General features: G+C 48.8%; 1 protein-coding gene across 4 annotated transcripts in view; it reads left to right on the top strand.

The window, feature by feature from the left end:
• Window positions 1–24,398, top strand: part of LOC137351620 (tonsoku-like protein) — a 321,657-nt gene that overhangs the window by 180,042 nt on the left and 117,217 nt on the right. For all 4 annotated transcript variants that reach the window (XM_068016251.1, XM_068016241.1, XM_068016243.1 and 1 more), the window contains exons 7-8: window positions 3,387–3,501; window positions 14,803–14,948. In XM_068016251.1, the coding sequence (XP_067872352.1) occupies window positions 3,387–3,501; window positions 14,803–14,948 (261 nt within the window). The remainder of the gene's footprint in view (window positions 1–3,386; window positions 3,502–14,802; window positions 14,949–24,398) is intronic.

Genomic DNA, 24,398 nt, shown 5'->3' with positions numbered 1-24,398 from the left:
TGAATCTCAATCCCATCTAGCCTAGTAGGCTGTATCTCAGTAATCTCCTCGGCAACATTTTCTTTTTCTACTGTAAATACTGACGAAAAATATTCATTTAACGCTTCCCCTATCTCCTCTGATTCCGCACACAACTTCCCACTACTATCCTTGATTGGCCCTGTTCTAACTCTTATCATTCTTTTATTCCTGATATACCTATAGAAAGCCTTAGGGTTTTCCCTGATCCTATCCGCCAATGACTTCTCGTGTCCTCTCCTTGCTCTTCTTAGCCCTCCCTTTAGATCCTTCCTGGCTAGCTTGTAACTCTCAAGCGCCCTAACTGAGCCTTCACGTCTCATCCTAACATAAGCTGTCCTCTTCCTCTTGACAAGCGCTTCAACTTCTTGAGTAAACCACGGCTCCCTCGCTCGACAACTTCCTCCCTGCCTGACAGGTACATACTTATCAAGGACACGCAGTAGCTGCTCCTTGAATAAGCTCCACATTTCGTTTGTGCCCATCCCCTGCAGTTTCCTTCCCCATCCTACACATCCTAAATCTTGCCTAATCGCGTTATAATTTCCTTTCCCCAGCTATAATTCTTGCCCTGCGGTATATACCTGTCCCTGCCCATCGCTAAGGTAAACCTAACCGAATTGTGATCACTATCGCCAAAGTGCTCACCTACATCTAAATCGAACACCTGGCCGGGTTCATTACCCAGTACCAAATCCAATGTGGCATCGCCCCTGGTTGGCCTGTCCACATACTGTGTCAGAAAACCCTCCTGCACACACTGGACAAAAACAGACCCATCTAAAGTACTCGAACTATAGTATTTCCAGTCAATATTTGGAAAGTTAAAGTCCCCCATAACCACTACCCTGTTACTCTCGCTCCTGTCGAGAATCATCTTCGCTATCCTTTCCTCTACATCTCTGGAACTATTCGGAGGTCTATAGAAAACTCCCAACAGGGTGACCTCTCCTCTCCTGTTTCTAACCTCGGCCCATACTACCTCAGTAGACGAGTCCTCAAACGTCCTTTCTGCCGCTGTAATACTTTCCTTGATTAACAATGCCACACCCCCCCCTCTTTTACCCTCTTCTCTGTTCTTACTGAAACATCTAAATCCCGGAACCTGCAACATCCATTCCTGCCCCTGCTCTACCCATGTCTCTGAAATGGCCACAACATCAGGATCCCAGGTACCAACCCATGCTGCAAGCTCACCCACCTTATTCCGGATGCTCCTGGCGTTGAAGTAGACACACTTTAAACCAAGTTCTTGCTTGCCAGTGCCCTCTTGCGTCCCTGTAACCTTATCCCCTACCTCACTACTCTCAACAGCCTGTACACTGGAACTACAATTTAGGTTCCCATTCCCCTGCTGATTTAGTTTAAACCCCCCCGAAGAGCACTAACAAATCTCCCCCCCAGGATATTGGTACCCCTCTGGTTCAGGTGAAGACCATCCTGTTTGTAGAGGTCCCACCTACCCCAGAAAGAGCCCCAATTATCCAGGAAACCAAAACCCTCCCTCCTACACCATCCCTGCAGCCACGTGTTCAACTCCTCTCTCTCCCTATTCCTCTCTTCGCTAGCACGTGGCACAGGCAACAACCCAGAGATAACAACTCTGGTTGTTCTCGCTCTAAGCTTCCACCCTAGCTCCCTGAATTTCTGCCTTAAATCCCCATCTCTCTTCCTACCTATGTCGTTGGTGCCTATGTGGACCACGACTTGGGGGTGCTCCCCCTCCCCCTTAAGGATCCCAAAAACACGATCGGAGACATCACATACCCTGGCACCTGGGAGGCAACACACCAACCGTGAGTCTCTCTCGTTCCCACAGAACCTCCTATCTGTTCCCCTAACTATGGAGTCCCCAATGACTAATGCTCTGCTCCTCTTCCCTTTTCCCTTCTGAGCAACAGGGACAGACTCTGTGCCAGAGACCTGCACCCCATTGCTTACCCCTGGTAAGTCGTCCCCCCCAACAGTATCCAAAACGGTATACCTGTTGTTGAGGGAAACGGCCACAGGGGATCCCTGCACTGCCTGCTGGTTCCCTTTCCTTCCCCTGACGGTAACCCATCTACCTACTTCTTTTACCTGAGGTGTGACTGCCTCCCTATAACTCCTGTCAATAATCCCCTCCACCTCCCGAATGATCCGAAGTTCATCCAGCTCCAGCTCCAGTTCCCTAACGCGGTCTGCGAGGAGCTGGAGTTGGGTGCACTTCCCGCAGATGCAGTCAGCAGGGACACTCTTGGCGACCCCTACCTCCCACATTCTGCAGGAGGAACATACAACTGCCTTTACCTCCATTCCCACTATTCTAGATTCCCAATAAATCTACTGAAAAACCAAACGAAAAAAAAAAGTCAAAACTTGTTCGCTTAGCAATCCGACGGACTGAACTTTTTAAATAAAAAGCTTACCTTATCAACACACTAGAGTCCTTTTTTTTTTGGTTAGAGGAGGAGGGTGGGTGGGAGACACTACACATGTAGTGTCTCGGGTACTGCCACTGCCCAAATAAATAGTTTTCCCCTACCCAGCAGTCCCCTGGTCCTCCGAAACAAAAAAGGGATTATCTTGTAACTTACTGAAATTGACCGCTCAGCTGAAAGTCCGCTCCGCACCTCGTTCTGTCAAGGCTGCTCCTCACAAAAGACAAAGATTTTAAAACTGCCCAAATAAATAGTTTTCCCCTACCCAGCAGTCCCCTGGTCCTCCGAAACAAAAAAGGGATTAACTTGTAACTTACTGAAATTGACCGCTCAGCTGAAAGTCCGCTCCGCACCTCGTTCTGTCAAGGCTGCTCCTCGCAAAAGACAAAGATTTTAAAACTGCCCAAATAAATAGTTTTCCCCTACCCAGCAGTCCCCTGGTCCTCCGAAACAAAAAAGGGATTAACTTGTAACTTTGTGTCAAAGTCTTGGGAGGGTGTGGAGGAGATTCACTAGAATGCTAACTGGGATGAGGTACTTGAGTGCATGGAGAAACTGGGAATGTTCGCAAAGCAGAGTAGGGGAGATTTAATCGAGGTGTTCAAAATCATGAAGGATTTTGATACAGTAAATAAGGAGAATCTGTTTGCAGTGGCAGGAGGGTTGATAATCATAGATTTAGGGTAATTCACTAAAGAATCAGAGGTGACATTAGATTTTTTTTTTACACAGTGAGTTGTTGTGATCTGGAACGCGCTGCCTGAAAGGGCAGTGGAAGCAGATTCAATAATAACATTCAAATGGGAATTTGATAAATATTTGAAGGGGAAAGTCTGCAGGACTGTGGGGAAGGAGCAGAGGAATGGGACTGATTGGATGGCCCTTTGCAATAGTTGGTACGATTGAGCTGAACGATTCAATGAAAAATGGTTTCCTTCCTGTCTACAGATTCATCTGATTCTCGGAAATTTCTTGCCTGCGAAGCTGCAGTTGAACAAAGCATTCTGTCTGGCACCTCCCAAACACTGTGACCGAGACAAGGTGAAGAATCAGCTCCAAAAGGGTGAGAGACACCTCAATATGTTTGTGGATGGGGTGCCAATCAAGCGGGCTGCTTTGTCCTGGATGGTGTCGAGCTTCTTGAGTGTTGTTGGAGCTGCACTCATCCAGACAAGTGGAGAGTATTCCATCACACTCCTGACTTGTGCCTTGTAGATGGTGGACAGGCTTTGGGGAGTCAGGAGGTGAGTTACTCGCCTCAGGTTTCCCAGCCTTTGACCTGCTCTTATAGCCACGGTATTTATATGGCTACTCCAGTTCCGTTTCTGGTCAATGGTAACCTCCAGGATGCAGATAGTGGGGGAATTCAGTGATCGTAATGCCATTGAATGTCAAGGGGAGATGGTTAGATTCTGTCTTGTTGGTCATTGCCTGGCACTTGTGTGGAGCGAATGTTACTTGCAAATGATCAGCCTAAGCCTGGACATTGTTCAAGTCTTGCTGCATGCAGGCACGGACTGCTTCAGTAGCTGTGCAATCATCAGCGAACATCCCCACTTCTGACCCTATGATGGAGGGAAGGACATTGATGAAGCAGCTGAAGATGGTTGGGCCTAGGACACTATGCTGACGAACTCCTGCAGTGATGACCTCCAACAACCACAACCATCTTCCTTTGTGCTAGCAATAACTCCAACCACTGGAGAGATTTCCCCCTGATTCCCATTGACACCAGTTTTGCCAGGGCTTCTTGATGTCATACTCAGTCAAAAGCTTCCTTGATGTCAAGGGCAGTCTCTCTCACCTCACCTCAGGAAACTGGAGCTGCATGTAGCATGGATAATACAGTAATAATAGGCGACTTCAATTTATATTTAGACTGGATAAATCTAATCAGCACTGATGCTGGGGAGGATGAATTCCTGGATTGTATACGAGATGGGTTTCTGGTGCAGTATGTTGAAGAACCAACTAGGGATCGGGCTATTTTAGATTTAGTATTATGCAATGAGAAAGGGCTAATTAATAAACTTGCTGGAAAGGATTCATTAGGAAATAGTGACCACAATATGATAGAATTTTACATTAAGTTTGAAAGCGATATAGTTCATTCCGAAACTAGAGTCTGAAATCTGAACAATGGAAACTATGAAGGTATAAGGAGCAAATTGGCTGTGGTGGATTAGGAAAATACTTTAAAAGATTTGACAGTGGACAGACAATGGCTAGTATTTAAAGAAGTAATGCACAGTTTACAACAAATATATACTCCTCTCAGACACAAAAACCCAACAGGAAAGATGAATCAACCTTGGCTAACAAAAGAAATTAAAGATTGCATTAGATCAAAGGAAGTGATTTATAAGGTCGGCAGAAAAAGTGCTAAGACACTTGGGTACAATTTAGAATTCAGCAAAGGAGGACCAAGAAACTGATAAAGAAAGGGAAAAGAAAGGTGGAATGTAATAGCTTCTTTAGGTCAGTGAAAAGGGGAAGATGAGCAAGGACAAAGTGGGGCTATGACAGACGGATTGATACAGAGCTATGGGGAGAGAGTGGGGCAGTGGGATTAGTTTGGGGATTGATACAGGGCTATGGGGAGAGAGCAGGGCAGTGGGATTAGTTTTGGATTGATACAGGACTATGGGGAGAGAGTGGGGCAGTGGGATTAGTTTGAGATTGATACAGGACTATGGGGAGAGAGCGGAGCAGTGGGATTAGTTTGTAATTGATACAGGACTATGGGGAGAGAGCGGGGCAGTGGGATTAGTTTGGGATTGATACAGGACTATGGGGAGAGAGCGGGGCAGTGGGATTAGTTTGGGATTGATACAGGACTATGGGGAGAGAGCGGGGCAGTGGGATTAGTTTGGGATTGATACAGGACAATGGGGAGAGAGCAGGGCAGTGGGATTAGTTTGTAATTGATACGGGGCAATGGGGAGAGAGCAGGGCAGTGGGATTAGTTTGGGGATTGATACAGGGCTATGGGGAGAGAGTGGGGCAGTGGGATTAGTTTGTAATTGATACAGGGCTATGGGGAGAGAGTGGGGCAGTGGGATTAGTTTGGGATTGAAGCAGAGCTATGGGGAGAGAGTGGGGCAGTGGGATTAGTTTGGGATTGATACAGGGCTATGGGGAGAGTGGGGCAGTGGGATTAGTTTGTGATTGATACAGGACTATGGGGAGAGAGTGGGGCAGTGGGATTAGTTTGGGATTGAAGCAGAGCTATGGGGAGAGAGTGGGGCAGTGGGATTAGTTTGTGATTGATACAGGACTATGGGGAGAGAGTGGGGCAGTGGGATTAGTTTGGGATTGATACAGGGCTATGGGGAGAGAGTGGGGCAGTGGGATTAGTTTGGGATTGAAGCAGAGCTATGGGGAGAGAGTAGGGCAGTGGGATTAGTTTGGGATTGATACAGGGCTATGGGGAGAGTGGGCAGTGGGATTAGTTTGGGATTGATACAGGGCTATGGGGAGAGAGTGGGGCAGTGGGATTAGTTTGGGATTGAAGCAGAGCTATGGGGAGAGAGTGGGGCAGTGGGATTAGTTTGGGATTGAAGCAGAGCTATGGGGAGAGAGTAGGGCAGTGGGATTAGTTTGGGATTGATACAGGGCTATGGGGAGAGTGGGGCAGTGGGATTAGTTTGGGATTGAAGCAGAGCTATGGGGAGAGAGTAGGGCAGTGGGATTAGTTTGGGATTGATACAGGGCTATGGGGAGAGTGGGGCAGTGGGATTAGTTTGTGATTGATACAGGACTATGGGGAGAGAGTGGGGCAGTGGGATTAGTTTGGGATTGAAGCAGAGCTATGGGGAGAGAGTGGGGCAGTGGGATTAGTTTGTGATTGATACAGGACTATGGGGAGAGAGTGGGGCAGTGGGATTAGTTTGTGATTGATACAGGACTATGGGGAGAGAGTGGGGCAGTGGGATTAGTTTGGGATTGAAGCAGAGCTGTGGGGAGAGAGTGGGGCAGTGGGATTAGTTTGTGATTGATACAGGACTATGGGGAGAGAGTGGGGCAGTGGGATTAGTTTGGGATTGAAGCAGAGCTGTGGGGAGAGAGTTGGGGCAGTGGGATTAGTTTGTGATTGATACAGGACTATGGGGAGAGAGTGGGGCAGTGGGATTAGTTTGGGATTGAAGCAGAGCTGTGGGGAGAGAGTGGGGCAGTGGGATTAGTTTGTGATTGATACAGGACTATGGGGAGAGAGTGGGGCAGTGGGATTAGTTTGTGATTGATACAGGACTATGGGGAGAGAGTGGGGCAGTGGGATTAGTTTGGGATTGATACAGGGCTATGGGGAGAGAGCGGGGCAGTGGGATTAGTTTGGGATTGATACAGGGCTATGGGGAGAGAGTGGGGCAGTGGGATTAGTTTGGGATTGATACAGGGCTATGGGGAGAGAGTGGGGCAGTGGGATTAGTTTGGGATTGATACAGGGCTATCGGGAGAGAGTAGGGCAGTGGGATTAGTTTGGGATTGATACAGGACTATGGGGAGAGAGTGGGGCAGTGGGATTAGTTTGGGATTGATACAGGACTATGGGGAGAGAGCAGGGCAGTGGGATTAGTTTGAAATTGATACAGGGCTATGGGGAGAGAGTGGGGCAGTGGGATTAGTTTGAAATTGATACAGGGCTATGGGGAGAGAGTGGGGCAGTGGGATTAGTTTGGGATTGATACAGGGCTATCGGGAGAGAGTCGGGCAGTGGGATTAGCTTGTGATTGATACAGGACTATGGGGAGATAGCGGGGCAGTGGGATTAGTTTGGGATTGATACAGGACTATGGGGAGAGAGTGGGGCAGTGGGATTAGTTTGGGATTGATACAGGACTATGGGGAGAGAGTGGGGCAGTGGGATTAGTTTGTGATTGATACAGGACTATGGGGAGAGAGTGGGGCAGTGGGATTAGTTTGGGATTGATACAGGACTATGGGGAGAGAGTGGGGCAGTGGGATTAGTTTGTGATTGATACAGGGCTATCGGGAGAGAGTGGGGCAGTGGGATTAGTTTGGGATTGATACAGGACTATGGGGAGAGAGTGGGGCAGTGGGATTAGTTTGGGATTGATACAGGACTATGGGGAGAGAGAGGGGCAGTGGGATTACTTTGGGATTGATACAGGACTATGGGGAGAGAGTGGGGCAGTGGGATTAGTTTGGGATTGATACAGGACTATGGGGAGAGAGTGGGGCAGTGGGATTTGTTTGGGATTGATACAGGACTATGGGGAGAGAGCAGGGCAGTGGGATTAGTTTGGGATTGATACAGGACTATGGGGACAGAGTGGGGCAGTGGGATTAGTTTGGGATTGATACAGGACTATGGGGAGAGATTTGGGCAGTGGGATTAGTTTGGGATTGATACAGGACTATGGGGAAAGATTGGGGCAGTGGGATTAGTTTGGGGATTGATACAGGGCTATGGGGAGAGAGCGGGGCAGTGGGTTTAGTTTGGGATTGATACAGGACTATGGGGAGAGATTGGGGCAGTGGGATTAGTTTGGGATTGATACAGGACTATGGGGAGAGAGTGGGGCAGTGGAATTAGTTTGGGATTGATACAGGACTATGGGGAGAGAGTGGGGCAGTGGGATTAGTTTGGGATTGATACAGGACTATGGGGAGAGAGCGGGGCAGTGGGATTAGTTTGGGATTGATACAGGACTATGGGGAGAGAGCGGGGCAGTGGGTTTAGTTTGGGATTGATACAGGACTATGGGGAGAGAGTGGGGCAGTGGAATTAGTTTGGGATTGATACAGGACTATGGGGAGAGAGCGGGGCAGTGGGATTAGTTTGGGATTGATACAGGACTATGGGGAGAGAGCGGGGCAGTGGGATTAGTTTGGGATTGATACAGGACTATGGGGAGAGAGTGGGGCAGTGGGATTAGTTTGGGATTGATACAGGACTATGGGGAGAGAGCGGGGCAGTGGGATTAGTTTGGGGATTGATACAGGGCAATGGGGAGAGAGCGGGGCAGTGGGATTAGTTTGGGGATTGATACAGGACTATGGGGAGAGAGTGGGGCAGTGGGATTAGTTTGGGATTGATACAGCGCTATGGGGCGAGAGCGGGGCAGTGGGATTTGTTTGGGATTGATACAGGACTATGTGGAGAGAGTGGGGCAGTGGGATTAGTTTGGGGATTGATACAGAGCGATGGGGAGAGATTTGGGCAGTGGGATTAGTTTGGGATTGATACAGGACTATGGGGAGAGATTTGGGCAGTGGGATTAGTTTGGGGATTGATCCAGGACTATGGGGAGAGATTGGGGCAGTGGGATTAGTTTGAGATTGATACAGGACTATGGGGAGAGAGCAGGGCAGTGGGATTAGTTTGGGGATTGATACTGGGCAATGGGGAGAGAGCAGGGCAGTGGGATTGGTTTGTGATTGATACAGGACTATGGGGAGAGAGCGGGGCAGTGGGATTAGTTTGGGATTGATACAGGACTATGGGGAGAGATTGGGGCAGTGGGATTAGTTTGGGATTGATACAGGGCTATGCGGAGAGAGCAGGGCAGTGGGATTAGTTTGTGATTGATACAGGACTATGGGGAGAGAGCGGGGCAGTGGGATTAGTTTGGGATTGATTCAGTGCTATGGGGAGACAACGGGACAGTGGGATTAGTTTGGGGATTGATACAGGACTATGGGGAGAGATTGGGGCAGTGGGATTAGTTTGGGATTGATTCAGGGCTATGCGGAGAGAGCAGGGCAGTGGGATTAGTTTGTGATTGATACAGGGCTATGGGGAGAGATTGGGGCAGTGGGATTAGTTTGGGATTGATACAGGACTATGGGGAGAGATTGGGGCAGTGGGATTAGTTTGGGATTGATACAGGACTCTGGGGAGAGAGCGGGGCAGTGGGATTAGTTTGGGATTGATACAGGACTATGGGGAGAGAGTGGGGCAGTGGGATTAGTTTGTGATTGATACAGGACTATGGGGAGAGATTGGGGCAGTGGGATTAGTTTGGGATTGATACAGGACTCTGGGGAGAGAGCGGGGCAGTGGGATTAGTTTGGGATTGATACAGGACTATGGGGAGAGAGGGGGGCAGTGGGATTAGTTTGTGATTGATACAGGACTCTGGGGAGAGAGCGGGGCAGTGGGATTAGTTTGGGATTGATACAGGACTCTGGGGAGAGAGGGGGGCAGTGGGATTAGTTTGTGATTGATACAGGACTATGGGGAGAGAGTGGGGCAGTGGGATTAGTTTGGGGATTGATACAGGGCAATGGGGAGAGAGCGGGACAGTGGGATTAGTTTGGGATTGATACAGGGCTATGGGGAGAGAGCGGGGCAGTGGGATTAGTTTGGGGATTGATACAGGGCAATGGGGAGACAACGGGACAGTGGGATTAGTTTGGGGATTGATATAGGGCAATGGGGAGAGAGCGGGACAGTGGGATTAGTTTGGGGATTGATACAGGGCAATGGGAATAGAGCGGGCAGTGGGATTAGTTTGTAATTGATACAGGACTATGGGGAGAGAGTGGGGCAGTGGGATTAGTTTGAAATTGATACAGGGCTATGGGGAGAGAGTGGGGCAGTGGGATTAGTTTGAAATTGATACAGGGCTATGGGGAGAGAGTGGGGCAGTGGGATTAGTTTGTGATTGATACAGGACTATGGGGAGAGAGTGGGGCAGTGGGATTAGTTTGGGATTGATACAGGGCTATCGGGAGAGAGTCGGGCAGTGGGATTAGTTTGGGATTGATACAGGGCTATGGGGAGAGAGCGGGGCAGTGGGATTAGCTTGTGATTGATACAGGACTATGGGGAGATAGCGGGGCAGTGGGATTAGTTTGGGATTGATACAGGACTATGGGGAGAGAGTGGGGCAGTGGGATTAGTTTGGGATTGATACAGGACTATGGGGAGAGAGTGGGGCAGTGGGATTAGTTTGGGATTGATACAGGACTATGGGGAGAGAGTGGGGCAGTGGGATTAGTTTGGGATTGATACAGGACTATGGGGAGAGAGAGGGGCAGTGGGATTAGTTTGGGATTGATACAGGACTATGGGGAGAGAGTGGGGTAGTGGGATTAGCTTGTGATTGATACAGGACTATGGGGAGATAGCGGGGCAGTGGGATTAGTTTGGGATTGATACAGGACTATGGGGAGAGAGTGGGGCAGTGGGATTAGTTTGGGATTGATACAGGGCTATGGGGAGAGAGTGGGGCAGTGGGATTAGTTTGGGATTGATACAGGACTATGGGGAGAGAGTAGGGCAGTGGGATTAGTTTGGGATTGATACAGGACTATGGGGAGATAGCGGGGCAATGGGATTAGTTTGGGATTGATACAGGACTATGGGGAGAGAGAGGGGCAGTGGGATTACTTTGGGATTGATACAGGACTATGGGGAGAGAGTGGGGCAGTGGGATTAGTTTGGGATTGATACAGGACTATGGGGAGAGAGTGGGGCAGTGGGATTTGTTTGGGATTGATACAGGACTATGGGGAGAGAGCAGGGCAGTGGGATTAGTTTGGGATTGATACAGGACTATGGGGAGAGAGTGGGGCAGTGGGATTAGTTTGGGATTGATACAGGACTATGGGGAGAGATTTGGGCAGTGGGATTAGTTTGGGATTGATACAGGACTATGGGGAAAGATTGGGGCAGTGGGATTAGTTTGGGGATTGATACAGGGCTATGGGGAGAGAGCGGGGCAGTGGGTTTAGTTTGGGATTGATACAGGACTATGGGGAGAGAGTGGGGCAGTGGGATTAGTTTGGGGATTGATACAGGGCAATGGGGAGAGAGCGGGGCAGTGGGATTAGTTTGGGGATTGATACAGGGCAATGGGGAGAGAGCGGGGCAGTGGGATTAGTTTGGGGATTGATACAGTGCGATGGGGAGAGATTTGGGCAGTGGAATTAGTTTGGGATTGATACAGGACTATGGGGAGAGATTGGGGCAGTGGGATTAGTTTGGGATTGATACAGGACTATGGGGAGAGAGTGGGGCAGTGGAATTAGTTTGGGATTGATACAGGACTTTGGGGAGAGAGCGGGGCAGTGGGATTAGTTTGGGATTGATACAGGACTATGGGGAGAGAGCGGGGCAGTGGAATTAGTTTGGGATTGATACAGGACTATGGGGAGAGAGCGGGGCAGTGGGATTAGTTTGGGATTGATACAGGACTATGGGGAGAGAGTGGGGCAGTGGAATTAGTTTGGGATTGATACAGGACTATGGGGAGAGAGCGGGGCAGTGGAATTAGTTTGGGATTGATACAGGACTATGGGGAGAGAGCGGGGCAGTGGGATTAGTTTGGGATTGATACAGGACTATGGGGAGAGAGTGGGGCAGTGGGATTAGTTTGGGGATTGATACAGGGCAATGGGGAGAGAGCGGGGCAGTGGGATTAGTTTGGGGATTGATACAGGACTATGGGGAGAGAGTGGGGCAGTGGAATTAGTTTGGGATTGATACAGGACTATGGGGAGAGAGTGGGGCAGTGGAATTAGTTTGGGATTGATACAGGACTATGGGGAGAGAGCGGGGCAGTGGAATTAGTTTGGGATTGATACAGGACTATGGGGAGAGAGCGGGGCAGTGGGATTAGTTTGGGATTGATACAGGACTATGGGGAGAGAGTGGGGCAGTGGGATTAGTTTGGGGATTGATACAGGGCAATGGGGAGAGAGCGGGGCAGTGGGATTAGTTTGGGGATTGATACAGGACTATGGGGAGAGAGTGGGGCAGTGGAATTAGTTTGGGATTGATACAGGACTATGGGGAGAGAGCGGGGCAGTGGAATTAGTTTGGGATTGATACAGGACTATGGGGAGAGAGCGGGGCAGTGGGATTAGTTTGGGATTGATACAGGACTATGGGGAGAGAGTGGGGCAGTGGGATTAGTTTGGGGATTGATACAGTGCGATGGGGAGAGATTTGGGCAGTGGAATTAGTTTGGGATTGATACAGGACTATGGGGAGAGATTTGGGCAGTGGCATTAGTTTGGGGATTGATACAGGACTATGGGGAGAGAGCAGGGCAGTGGGATTAGTTTGGGGATTGATACTGGGCAATGGGGAGAGAGCAGGGCAGTGGGATTGGTTTGTGATTGATACAGGACTATGGGGAGAGAGCGGGGCAGTGGGATTAGTTTGGGATTGATACAGGACTATGGGGAGAGATTGGGGCAGTGGGATTAGTTTGGGATTGATACAGGACTATGGGGAGAGAGCGGGGCAGTGGGATTAGTTTGGGATTGATTCAGGGCTATGGGGAGACAACGGGACAGTGGGATTAGTTTGGGGATTGATACAGGACTATGGGGAGAGATTGGGGCAGTGGGATTAGTTTGGGATTGATTCAGGGCTATGGGGAGAGATTGGGGCAGTGGGATTAGTTTGGGATTGATACAGGACTCTGGGGAGAGAGCGGGGCAGTGGGATTAGTTTGGGATTGATACAGGACTATGGGGAGAGAGGGGGGCAGTGGGATTAGTTTGTGATTGATACAGGACTCTGGGGAGAGAGCGGGGCAGTGGGATTAGTTTGGGATTGATTCAGGGCTATGCGGAGAGAGCAGGGCAGTGGGATTAGTTTGTGATTGATACAGGGCTATGGGGAGAGATTGGGGCAGTGGGATTAGTTTGGGATTGATACAGGACTATGGGGAGAGATTGGGGCAGTGGGATTAGTTTGGGATTGATACAGGACTCTGGGGAGAGAGCGGGGCAGTGGGATTAGTTTGGGATTGATACAGGACTATGGGGAGAGAGGGGGCAGTGGGATTAGTTTGTGATTGATACAGGACTCTGGGGAGAGAGCGGGGCAGTGGGATTAGTTTGGGATTGATTCAGGGCTATGCGGAGAGAGCAGGGCAGTGGGATTAGTTTGTGATTGATACAGGACTATGGGGAGAGATTGGGGCAGTGGGATTAGTTTGGGATTGATTCAGGGCTATGCGGAGAGAGCAGGGCAGTGGGATTAGTTTGTGATTGATACAGGGCTGTGGGGAGAGATTGGGGCAGTGGGATTAGTTTGGGATTGATACAGGACTATGGGGAGAGATTGGGGCAGTGGGATTAGTTTGGGATTGATACAGGACTCTGGGGAGAGAGCGGGGCAGTGGGATTAGTTTGGGATTGATACAGGACTATGGGGAGAGAGGGGGGCAGTGGGATTAGTTTGTGATTGATACAGGACTCTGGGGAGAGAGCGGGGCACTGGGATTAGTTTGGGATTGATACAGGACTATGGGGAGAGAGGGGGGCAGTGGGATTAGTTTGTGATTGATACAGGGCAATGGGGAGACAACGGGACAGTGGGATTAGTTTGGGGATTGATACAGGGCAATGGGGAGAGAGCGGGACAGTGGGATTAGTTTGGGGATTGATACAGGGCAATGGGGAGAGAGCGGGACAGTGGGATTAGTTTGGGATTGATACAGGGCAATGGGGAGAGAGTGGGGCAGTGGGATTAGTTTGGGGATTGATACAGGGCAATGGGGAGAGAGCGGGGCAGTGGGATTAGTTTGGGGATTGATACAGGGCAATGGGGAGACAACGGGACAGTGGGATTAGTTTGGGGATTGATACAGGGCAATGGGGAGAGAGCGGGACAGTGGGATTAGTTTGGGGATTGATACAGGGCAATGGGGAGAGAGCGGGACAGTGGGATTAGTTTGGGGATTGATACAGGGCAATGGGAATAGAGCGGGCAGTGGGATTAGTTTGTAATTGATACAGGACTATGGGGAGAGAGCGGGGCAGTAGGTTAAATTTCCTCTGTCTCTGTAACTGTAATGCTCGCCATTATAAGACTTGCTGTTGTTGCAGCCTCCTTCTTAGTCTGCTCGTTATTTCGCATTGTGTGTTATCTCTGTCCATCATTCCTCTCTCTCACCATCTCGTCCACCAACTGTAACTAATTGATCAGTGACCTCGTGCTGATGCTGACTGAGTTTACAAGATCTCCTCAGTTCATGTTCCAGCATGGCAGAGGCTGAAATCTGTTAATATCATCGGCTGACAATGAATCATTGAATCATTCATTACTGGAGGCCATTCGGCCCTTCGTGCCTGTCCCGGCTCTGTGGTAGAGTGATCCAATTAGTCTCACTCCCCTCCTCTTTCCCCATATCCCAACCGGTTCACTTATGACCTTTAGGGAAGGGTTAGGTTTAGGGTTCGAGTTGACTTAAGCTGGTTAGTGACTCCAGTTTCAGGAAAACTAGGGATGAGCAATAAACCTCGGCCAGTATTCCAGTATCATGGTTCTTGATCTGTTCTATCCTGGTCTGTAATTCAGTGTGACCATGATCTGTTAGATGATAAAGGCTGACTGTTTGTAAATGCTGACTGAATTGTCCGTATTTTCCCTTATCAGCTGTGAAGGGAGTTGAGCTGCAGGAGGCTCTGTCAAAGATTCCTCTTGACAACCACCGCTGGAGAATGAGACTCTACGAGAAGCTTGGGGACCTCTGTTGTAAAGTGAAGGGTTACCAGAAGGGCGTGGAGTATTATCAGAAGCAGGTAATGTTCAAAGATCATCTCCGGAACATTCTCAGGACTCTTACCCATTGGCCTAAAGCAGAAACCCAGAGAAACGGCCAGACTGAATTCCCGGAATGTCTTTATCTGAACTGCAGAAATCCAGGAATTTCTCAGGAAATTTCTGCCCACTGTCATCTCTCTGCTCCCGGTTATAACAAACCCACATGCGATCCTCCCTCAGTCGAACAAACCCTCAGTCTAACACACCCCCAATGTATCAAACCCTCATCATAATACTCCCTCATCGTAACACTCCCCCATCGTAACACTCCCTCATCGTAACACTCCCCCATCGTAACACTCCCTCATTGTAACACTGCCCCCATTGTAACACTCCCTCATCGTAATACTCCCCCATTGTAACACTCCCTCATCGTAACACTCCCTCATTGTAACACTGCCCCCATTGTAACACTCCCTCATCGTAATACTCCCCCATTGTAACACGCCCCCATTGTAACACTCCCCCATTGTAACACTCCCTCATTGTAACACTCCCCCATTGTAACACTGCCCCCATTGTAACACTCCCCCATCGTAACACTCCCTCATTGTAACACTGCCCCCATTGTAACACTCCCTCATCGTAATACTCCCCCATTGTAACACTCCCTCATTGTAACACTGCCCCCATTGTAACACTGCCCCCATTGTAACACTCCCCCATTGTAACACGCCCCCATTGTAACACTCCCCCATCGTAACACTCCCTCATTGTAACACTGCCCCCATTGTAACACTCCCTCATCGTAATACTCCCCCATTGTAACACTCCCCCCATTGTAACACTCCCTCATTGTAACACTCCCTCATTGTAACACTCCCTCATTGTAACACTCCCTCATTGTAACACTCCCTCATTGTAACACTGCCCCCATCGTAACACTCCCCCATTGTAACACTGCCCCCATTGTAACACTCCCTCATCGTAACACTCCCTCATTGTAACACTGCCCCCATTGTAACACTCCACCATCGTAACACTCCCTCATCGTAACACTCCCCCCATTGTAACACTCCCTCATTGTAACACTCCCTCATTGTAACACTCCCCCATCGTAACACTCCCTCATTGTAACACTGCCCCCATTGTAACACTCCCCCATCGTAACACTCCCTCATTGTAACACTCCCTCATTGTAACACTCCCCCATCGTAACACTCCCCCATTGTAACACTCCCTCATTGTAACACTCCCTCATGAAACCCTCCCCCATGTAACAATCCCTCATTGTAACACTGCCCCCATTGTAACACTCCCCCATCGTAACACTCCCTCATCGTAACACTCCCTCATTGTAACACTGCTCCCATTGTAACACTCCCTCATTGTAACACTCCCTCATTGTAACACTCCCTCATTGTAACACTCCCTCATTGTAACACTCCCTCAATGTAACACTCCCTCATTGTAACACTGCCCCAACGTAACACGCCCCCATTGGAACACTCCCTCATTGTAACACTCCCTCATTGTAACACTCCCTCATTGTAACACTCCCCCCATTGTAACACTCCCCCCATTGTAACACTCCCTCATCGTAACACTCCCTCAATGTAACACTCCCTCAATGTAACACTCCCTCAATGTAACACTGCCCCCATTGTAACACTCCCCCCATGTAACACTCCCCCCATGTAACACTCCCTCATCGTAATACTCCCCCATCGTAACACTCCCTCATCGTAACACTCCCCCATCGTAACACTCCCCCATCGTAACACTCCCTCATTGTGACACTGCCCCCATTGTAACACTCCCCCCATGTAACACTCCCTCATCGTAATACTCCCCCATCGTAACACTCCCCCCATTGGAACACTCCCTCATTGTAACACTCCCTCATTGTAACACTCCCTCAATGTAACCCTCCCCCATGTAACACTCCCCCATCGTAACACGCCCCCATTGTAACACTCCCTCATTGGAACACTCCCTCATTGTAACACTCCCTCATGAAACCCTCCCCCATGTAACAATCCCTCATTGTAACACTGCCCCCATTGTAACACTCCCCCATCGTAACACTCCCTCATCGTAACACTCCCTCATTGTAACACTGCTCCCATTGTAACACTCCCTCATTGTAACACTCCCTCATTGTAACACTCCCTCATTGTAACACTCCCTCAATGTAACACTCCCTCAATGTAACACTCCCTCAATGTAACACTCCCTCAATGTAACCCTCCCCCATGTAACACTCCCTCATTGTAACACTCCCTCATTGTAACACTGCCCCAACGTAACACGCCCCCATTGGAACACTCCCTCATTGTAACACTCCCTCATGTAACCCTCCCCCATGTAACACTCCCTCATTGTAACACTGCCCCCATTGTAACACTCCCCCCATTGTAACACTCCCACATTGTAACACTCCCCCCATTGTAACACTCCCACATTGTAACACTCCCACATTGTAACACTGCCCCCATCGTAACACTCCCCCCATTGTAACACTCCCACATTGTAACACTCCCCCCATTGTAACACTCCCCCCATTGTAACACTCCCCCCATTGTAACACTCCCTCAATGTAACCCTCCCCCATGTAACACTCCCTCATTGTAACACTGCCCCCATTGTAACACTCCCCCCATTGTAACACTCCCTCATTGTAACACTCCCACATTGTAAGACTCCCCCCATTGTAACACTCCCACATTGTAACACTGCCCCCATCGTAACACTCCCCCCATTGTAACACTCCCACATTGTAACACTCCCTCATTGTAACACTCCCCCCATTGTAACACTCCCTCAATGTAACCCTCCCCCATGTAACACTCCCACATTGTAACACTCCCACATTGTTACACTCCCACATTGTTACACTCCCACATTTTAACACTCCCACATTTTAACACTCCCACATTGTAACACTCCCACATTGTAACACTCCCACATTGTAACACTCCCACATTGTAACACTCCCACATTGTTACACTCCCACATTGTTACACTCCCACATTGTAACACTCCCACATTGTAACACTCCCACATTGTAACACTCCCACATTGTTACACTCCCACATTGTTACACTCCCACATTGTTACACTCCCACATTGTAACCCTCCCCCATTGTATCGCTTCCACATTGTAACCCTCCCACATTGTAACCCTCCCACATTGTAACCCTCCCACATTGTAACCCTCCCACATTGTTACACTCACACATTGTAACACTCCCACATTGTAACACTCCCACATTGTTGCACTCACACATTGTTGCACTCACACATTGTAACCCTCCCACATTGTAACACTCCCAAATTGTAACACTCCCAAATTGTAACCCTCCCACATTGTAACACTCCCACATTGTAACACTCCCACATTGTTACACTCCCACATTGTAACACTCCCTCAATGTAACACTCCCTCAATGTAACACTCCCTCAATGTAACACTCCCTCATTTTAACACTGCGCCCATTGTAACACTCCCCCCATTGTAACACTCCCTCATTGTAACACTCCCTCAATGTAACCCTCCCCCATTGTGAGACTCCCTCATTGTAACACTGCCCCCATTGTAACACTCCCCTCATTGTAACGCTCCCTCAATGGAACCCTCCCCCCATTGTAACCTTCCCCTATTGTAACACTCCCTCATTGTAACACTCCCCCCATTGTAACACTCCCCCCATTGTAACACTCCCTCATTGTAACACTCCCTCATTGTAACACTCCCTCAATGTAACACTCCCCTCATTGTAACACTCCCTCATTGTAACACTGCCCCCATTGTAACACTCCCCCCATTGTAACACTCCCTCATTGTAACACTCCCTCAATGTAACCCTCCCCCATTGTGACACTCCCTCATTGTAACACTCCCTCAATGTAACCCTCCCCCATTGTGACACTCCCTCATTGTAACACTCCCCTCATTGTAACACTCCCCTCATTGTAACACTCCCACATTGTAACACTCCCTCAATGTAACCCTCCCCCATTGTAACACTCCCCCATTGTAACACTCCCCCATTGTAACACTCCCTCATTGTAACACTCCCTCATTGTAACACTCCCTCATTGTAACACTCCCTCATTGTAACACTCCCTCAATGTAACACTCCCTCATTGTAACACTCCCTCATTGTAACACTGCCCCCATTGTAACACTCCCCCCATTGTAACACTCCCTCATTGTAACACTCCCTCATTGTAACACTCCCTCAATGTAACCCTCCCCCATTGAGACACTCCCTCATTGTGACACTCCCTCATTGTGACACTCCCTCATTGTGACACTCCCTCATTGTGACACTCCCTCATTGTAACACTGCCCTCATTGTAACACTCCCACATTGTAACACTCCCTCAATGTAACCCTCCCCCATTGTAACACTCCCACATTGTAACACTCCCTCAATGTAACCCTCCCCCATTGTAACACTCCCCCATTGTAACACTCCCTCATGGTAACACTGCCCCCATTGTAACACTCCCTCAATGTAACCCTCCCCCCATTGTAAATTCCCCCATTGTAACCCTCTCCCATTGTAACACTCCCTCATTGTAACACTCCCTCATTGTAACACTCCCTCATTGTAACACTCCCTCAATGTAACACTCCCTCAATGTAACACTCCCTCAATGTAACACTCTCCCCATTGTAAACTGGCCCATTGTAACCTTCCCCCATTGTAACCTTCCCCCATTGTTACACTCACACATTGTAACACTCCCTCATTGTAACACTCCCAAATTGTAACCCTCCCACATTGTAACACTCCCACATTGTAACCCTCCCACATTGTAACACTCCCACATTGTAACACTCCCACATTGTAACCCTCCCACATTGTAACCCTCCCCCATTGTAACCCTCCTTCATTGTAACACTCCCACATTGCAACACTCCCACATTGTAACACTCCCAAATTGTAACACTCCCTCATTGTAACACTCCCTCATTGTAACACTCCCTCATTGTAACACTCCTTCATTGTAACACTCCCACATTGTATCACTCCCTCATTGTAACACTCCCTCATTGTAACACTCCCCCATTTTAACACTCCCCCATTTTAACACTACCCCATTGTAACACACCCACATTGTAAACCTCCCCCATTGTAATCCTCCCCCATTGTAACCCTCCCCCATTGTAACACTCCCACATTGTTACCCTCCCCCATTGTAACACTCCCACATTGTAACACTCCCTCATTGTAACACTCCCTCATTGTAACACTCCCTCATTGTAACACTCCCTCAATGTAACACTCCCTCATTGTAACACTGCCCCCATTGTAACACTCCCCCCATTGTAACACTCCCTCATTGTAACACTCCCTCATTGTAACACTCCCTCAATGTAACCCTCCCCCATTGAGACACTCCCTCATTGTGACACTCCCTCATTGTGACACTCCCTCATTGTAACACTGCCCTCATTGTAACACTCCCACATTGTAACACTCCCACATTGTAACACTCCCTCAATGTAACCCTCCCCCATTGTAACACTCCCACATTGTAACACTCCCTCAATGTAACCCTCCCCCATTGTAACACTCCCCCATTGTAACACTCCCCCATTTTAACACTCCCCCATTTTAACACTACCCCATTGTAACACACCCACATTGTAAACCTCCCCCATTGTAACCCTCCCCCATTGTAACCCTCCCCCATTGTAACACTCCCACATTGTTACCCTCCCCCATTGTAACACTCCCACATTGTAACACTCCCCCATTGTAACACTCCTAAATTGTAACCCTCCCACATTGTAACACTCCCACATTGTAACCCTCCCACATTGTAACCCTCCCCCATTGTAACCCTCCCCCATTGCAACACTCCCCCATTGCAACACTCCCCCATTGCAACACTCCCCCATTGCAACACTCCCCCATTGTAACACTCCCCCATTGTAACACTCCCCCATTGTAACACTCCCCCATTGTAACACTCCCCCATTGTAACACACCCCCATTGTAACACTCCCTCATTGTAACACTCCGAAATTGTAACCCTCCCACATTGTAACACTCCCACATTGTAACCCTCCCTCATTGTAACACTCCCCCATTGTAACATGCCCCCATTGTAACACTCCCACATTGTAACCCTCCCTCATTGTAACACTCCCCCATTGTTACATTCCCCAATTGTAACGCTCCCTCATTGTAACGCTCCCTCATTGTAACGCTCCCAAATTGTAACCCTCCCACATTGTAACACTCCCACATTGTAACCCTCCCACATTGTAACCCTCCCTCATTGTAACACTCCCACATTGTAACACTCCCACATTGTAACACTCCCTCATTGTAACACTCCCACATTGTAACACTCCCACATTGTAACACTCCCTCATTGTAACACTCCCTCATTGTAACACTCCCTCATTGTAACACTCCCTCATTGTTACACTCCCTCATTGTAACACTCCCTCATTGTAACACTCCCTCATTGTAACACTCCCTCATTGTAACACTCCCAAATTGTAACCATCCCACATTGTAACACTCCCACATTGTAACCCTCCCTCATTGTAACACTCCCCCATTGTAACACTCCCAAATTGTAACCCTCCCACATTGTAACCCTCCCTCATTGTAACACTCCCACATTGTAACACTCCCACATTGTAACACTCCCCCACTGTAACACTCCCACATTGTAACACTCCCACATTGTAACACTCCCCCACTGTAACACTCACACATTGTAACACTCCCACATTGTAACCCTCCCCCATTGTAACCCTCCCCCACTGTAACACTCCCGCATTGTAACACTCCCACATTGTAACACTTCCCCATTGTAACACTCCCCCATTGTAACACTCCCCCATTGTAACACTCCCCCATTGTAACACTCCCCCATTGTAACACTCCCACATTGTAACACTCCCACATTGTAACACTCCCACATTGTAACACTCCCCCACTGTAACACTCCCCCACTGTAACACTCCCCCATTGTTACCCTCCCCCATTGTAACACTCCCACATTGTAACACTCCCCCATTGTAACACTCCTAAATTGTAACCCTCCCACATTGTAACACTCCCACATTGTAACCCTCCCACATTGTAACCCTCCCCCATTGTAACCCTCCCCCATTGTAACACTCCCCCATTGCAACACTCCCCCATTGCAACACTCCCCCATTGTAACATTCCCCCATTGTAGCACTCCCACATTGTAACATTCCCCCATTGTAACACTCCCCCATTGTAACACTCCCCCATTGTAACACACCCCCATTGTAACACTCCCTCATTGTAACACTCCGAAATTGTAACCCTCCCACATTGTAACACTCCCACATTGTAAACCTCCCTCATTGTAACACTCCCCCATTGTAACATACCCCCATTGTAACACTCCCACATTGTAACCCTCCCTCATTGTAACACTCCCCCATTGTTACATTCCCCAATTGTAACACTCCCTCATTGTAACGCTCCCTCATTGTAACGCTCCCAAATTGTAACCCTCCCACATTGTAACACTCCCACATTGTAACCCTCCCACATTGTAACCCTCCCTCATTGTAACACTCCCACATTGTAACACTCCCACATTGTAACACTCCCTCATTGTAACACTCCCACATTGTAACACTCCCACATTGTAACACTCCCTCATTGTAACACTCCCTCATTGTTACACTCCCTCATTGTAACACTCCCTCATTGTAACACTCCCAAATTGTAACCATCCCACATTGTAACACTCCCACATTGTAACCCTCCCTCATTGTAACACTCCCCCATTGTAACACTCCCAAATTGTAACCCTCCCACATTGTAACCCTCCCTCATTGTAACACTCCCACATTGTAACACTCCCACATTGTAACACTCCCCCACTGTAACACTCCCACATTGTAACACTCCCACATTGTAACACTCCCCCACTGTAACACTCACACATTGTAACACTCCCACATTGTAACCCTCCCCCATTGTAACCCTCCCCCATTGTAACCCTCCCCCACTGTAACACTCCCGCATTGCAACACTCCCACATTGTAACACTTCCCCATTGTAACACTCCCCCATTGTAACACTCCCCCATTGTAACACACCCACATTGTAACACTCCCACATTGTAACACTCCCCCACTGTAACACTCCCCCACTGTAACACTCCCCCACTGTAACACTCCCACATTGTAACACTCCCACATTGTAACCCTCCCCCATTGTAACACTCCCCCATTGTAACACTCCCACATTGTAACACTCCCACATTGTAACCCTCCCCCATTGTAACACTCCCCCATTGTAACACTCCCCCATTGTAACACTCCCTCATGGTAACACTGCCCCCATTGTAACACTCCCTCAATGTAACCCTCCCCCCATTGTAAATTCCCCCATTGTAAATTCCCCCATTGTAACCCTCTCCCATTGTAACACTCCCACATTGTAACCCTCCCCCATTGTAACACTCCCCCATTGTAACACTCCCCCATTGTAACACTCCCTCATGGTAACACTGCCCCCATTGTAACACTCCCTCAATGTAACCCTCCCCCCATTGTAAATTCCCCCATTGTAAATTCCCCCATTGTAACCCTCTCCCATTGTAACACTCCCTCATTGTAACACTCCCTCATTGTAACACTCCCTCATTGTAACACTCCCTCAATGTAACACTCCCTCAATGTAACCCTCTCCCCATTGTAAACTGGCCCATTGTAACCTTCCCCCATTGTAACCTTCCCCCATTGTAACCTTCCCTCATTGTTACACTCACACATTGTAACACTCCCTCATTGTAACACTCCCTCATTGTAACACTCCCTCATTGTAACACTCCCACATTGTAACACTCCCACATTGTAACCCTCCCACATTGTAACACTCCCACATTGTAACCCTCCCACATTGTAACACTCCCACATTGTAACACTCCCACATTGTAACCCTCCCACATTGTAACCCTCCCCCATTGTAACCCTCCTTCATTGTAACACTCCCACATTGCAACACTCCCACATTGTAACACTCCCAAATTGTAACACTCCCCCATTTTAACACTCCCCCATTTTAACACTACCCCATTGTAACACACCCACATTGTAAACCTCCCCCATTGTAACCCTCCCCCATTGTAACCCTCCCCCATTGTAACACTCCCACATTGTTACCCTCCCCCATTGTAACACTCCCACATTGTAACACTCCCCCATTGTAACACTCCCCCATTGTAACCCTCCCACATTGTAACACTCCCACATTGTAACCCTCCCACATTGTAACCCTCCCCCATTGTAACCCTCCCCCATTGTAACACTCCCCCATTGCAACACTCCCCCATTGCAACACTCCCCCATTGTAACATTCCCCCATTGTAGCACTCCCACATTGTAACACTCCCCCATTGTAACACTCCCCCATTGTAACACTCCCCCATTGTAACACACCCCCATTGTAACACTCCCTCATTGT

The sequence above is a fragment of the Heterodontus francisci genome, chromosome 2 (assembly GCF_036365525.1).
Source record: "Heterodontus francisci isolate sHetFra1 chromosome 2, sHetFra1.hap1, whole genome shotgun sequence".
Taxonomy (NCBI): domain Eukaryota; kingdom Metazoa; phylum Chordata; class Chondrichthyes; order Heterodontiformes; family Heterodontidae; genus Heterodontus; species Heterodontus francisci.
Note: the sequence above shows the minus strand (reverse complement) of the source record. Positions and strands in the feature narration are given on the sequence as shown.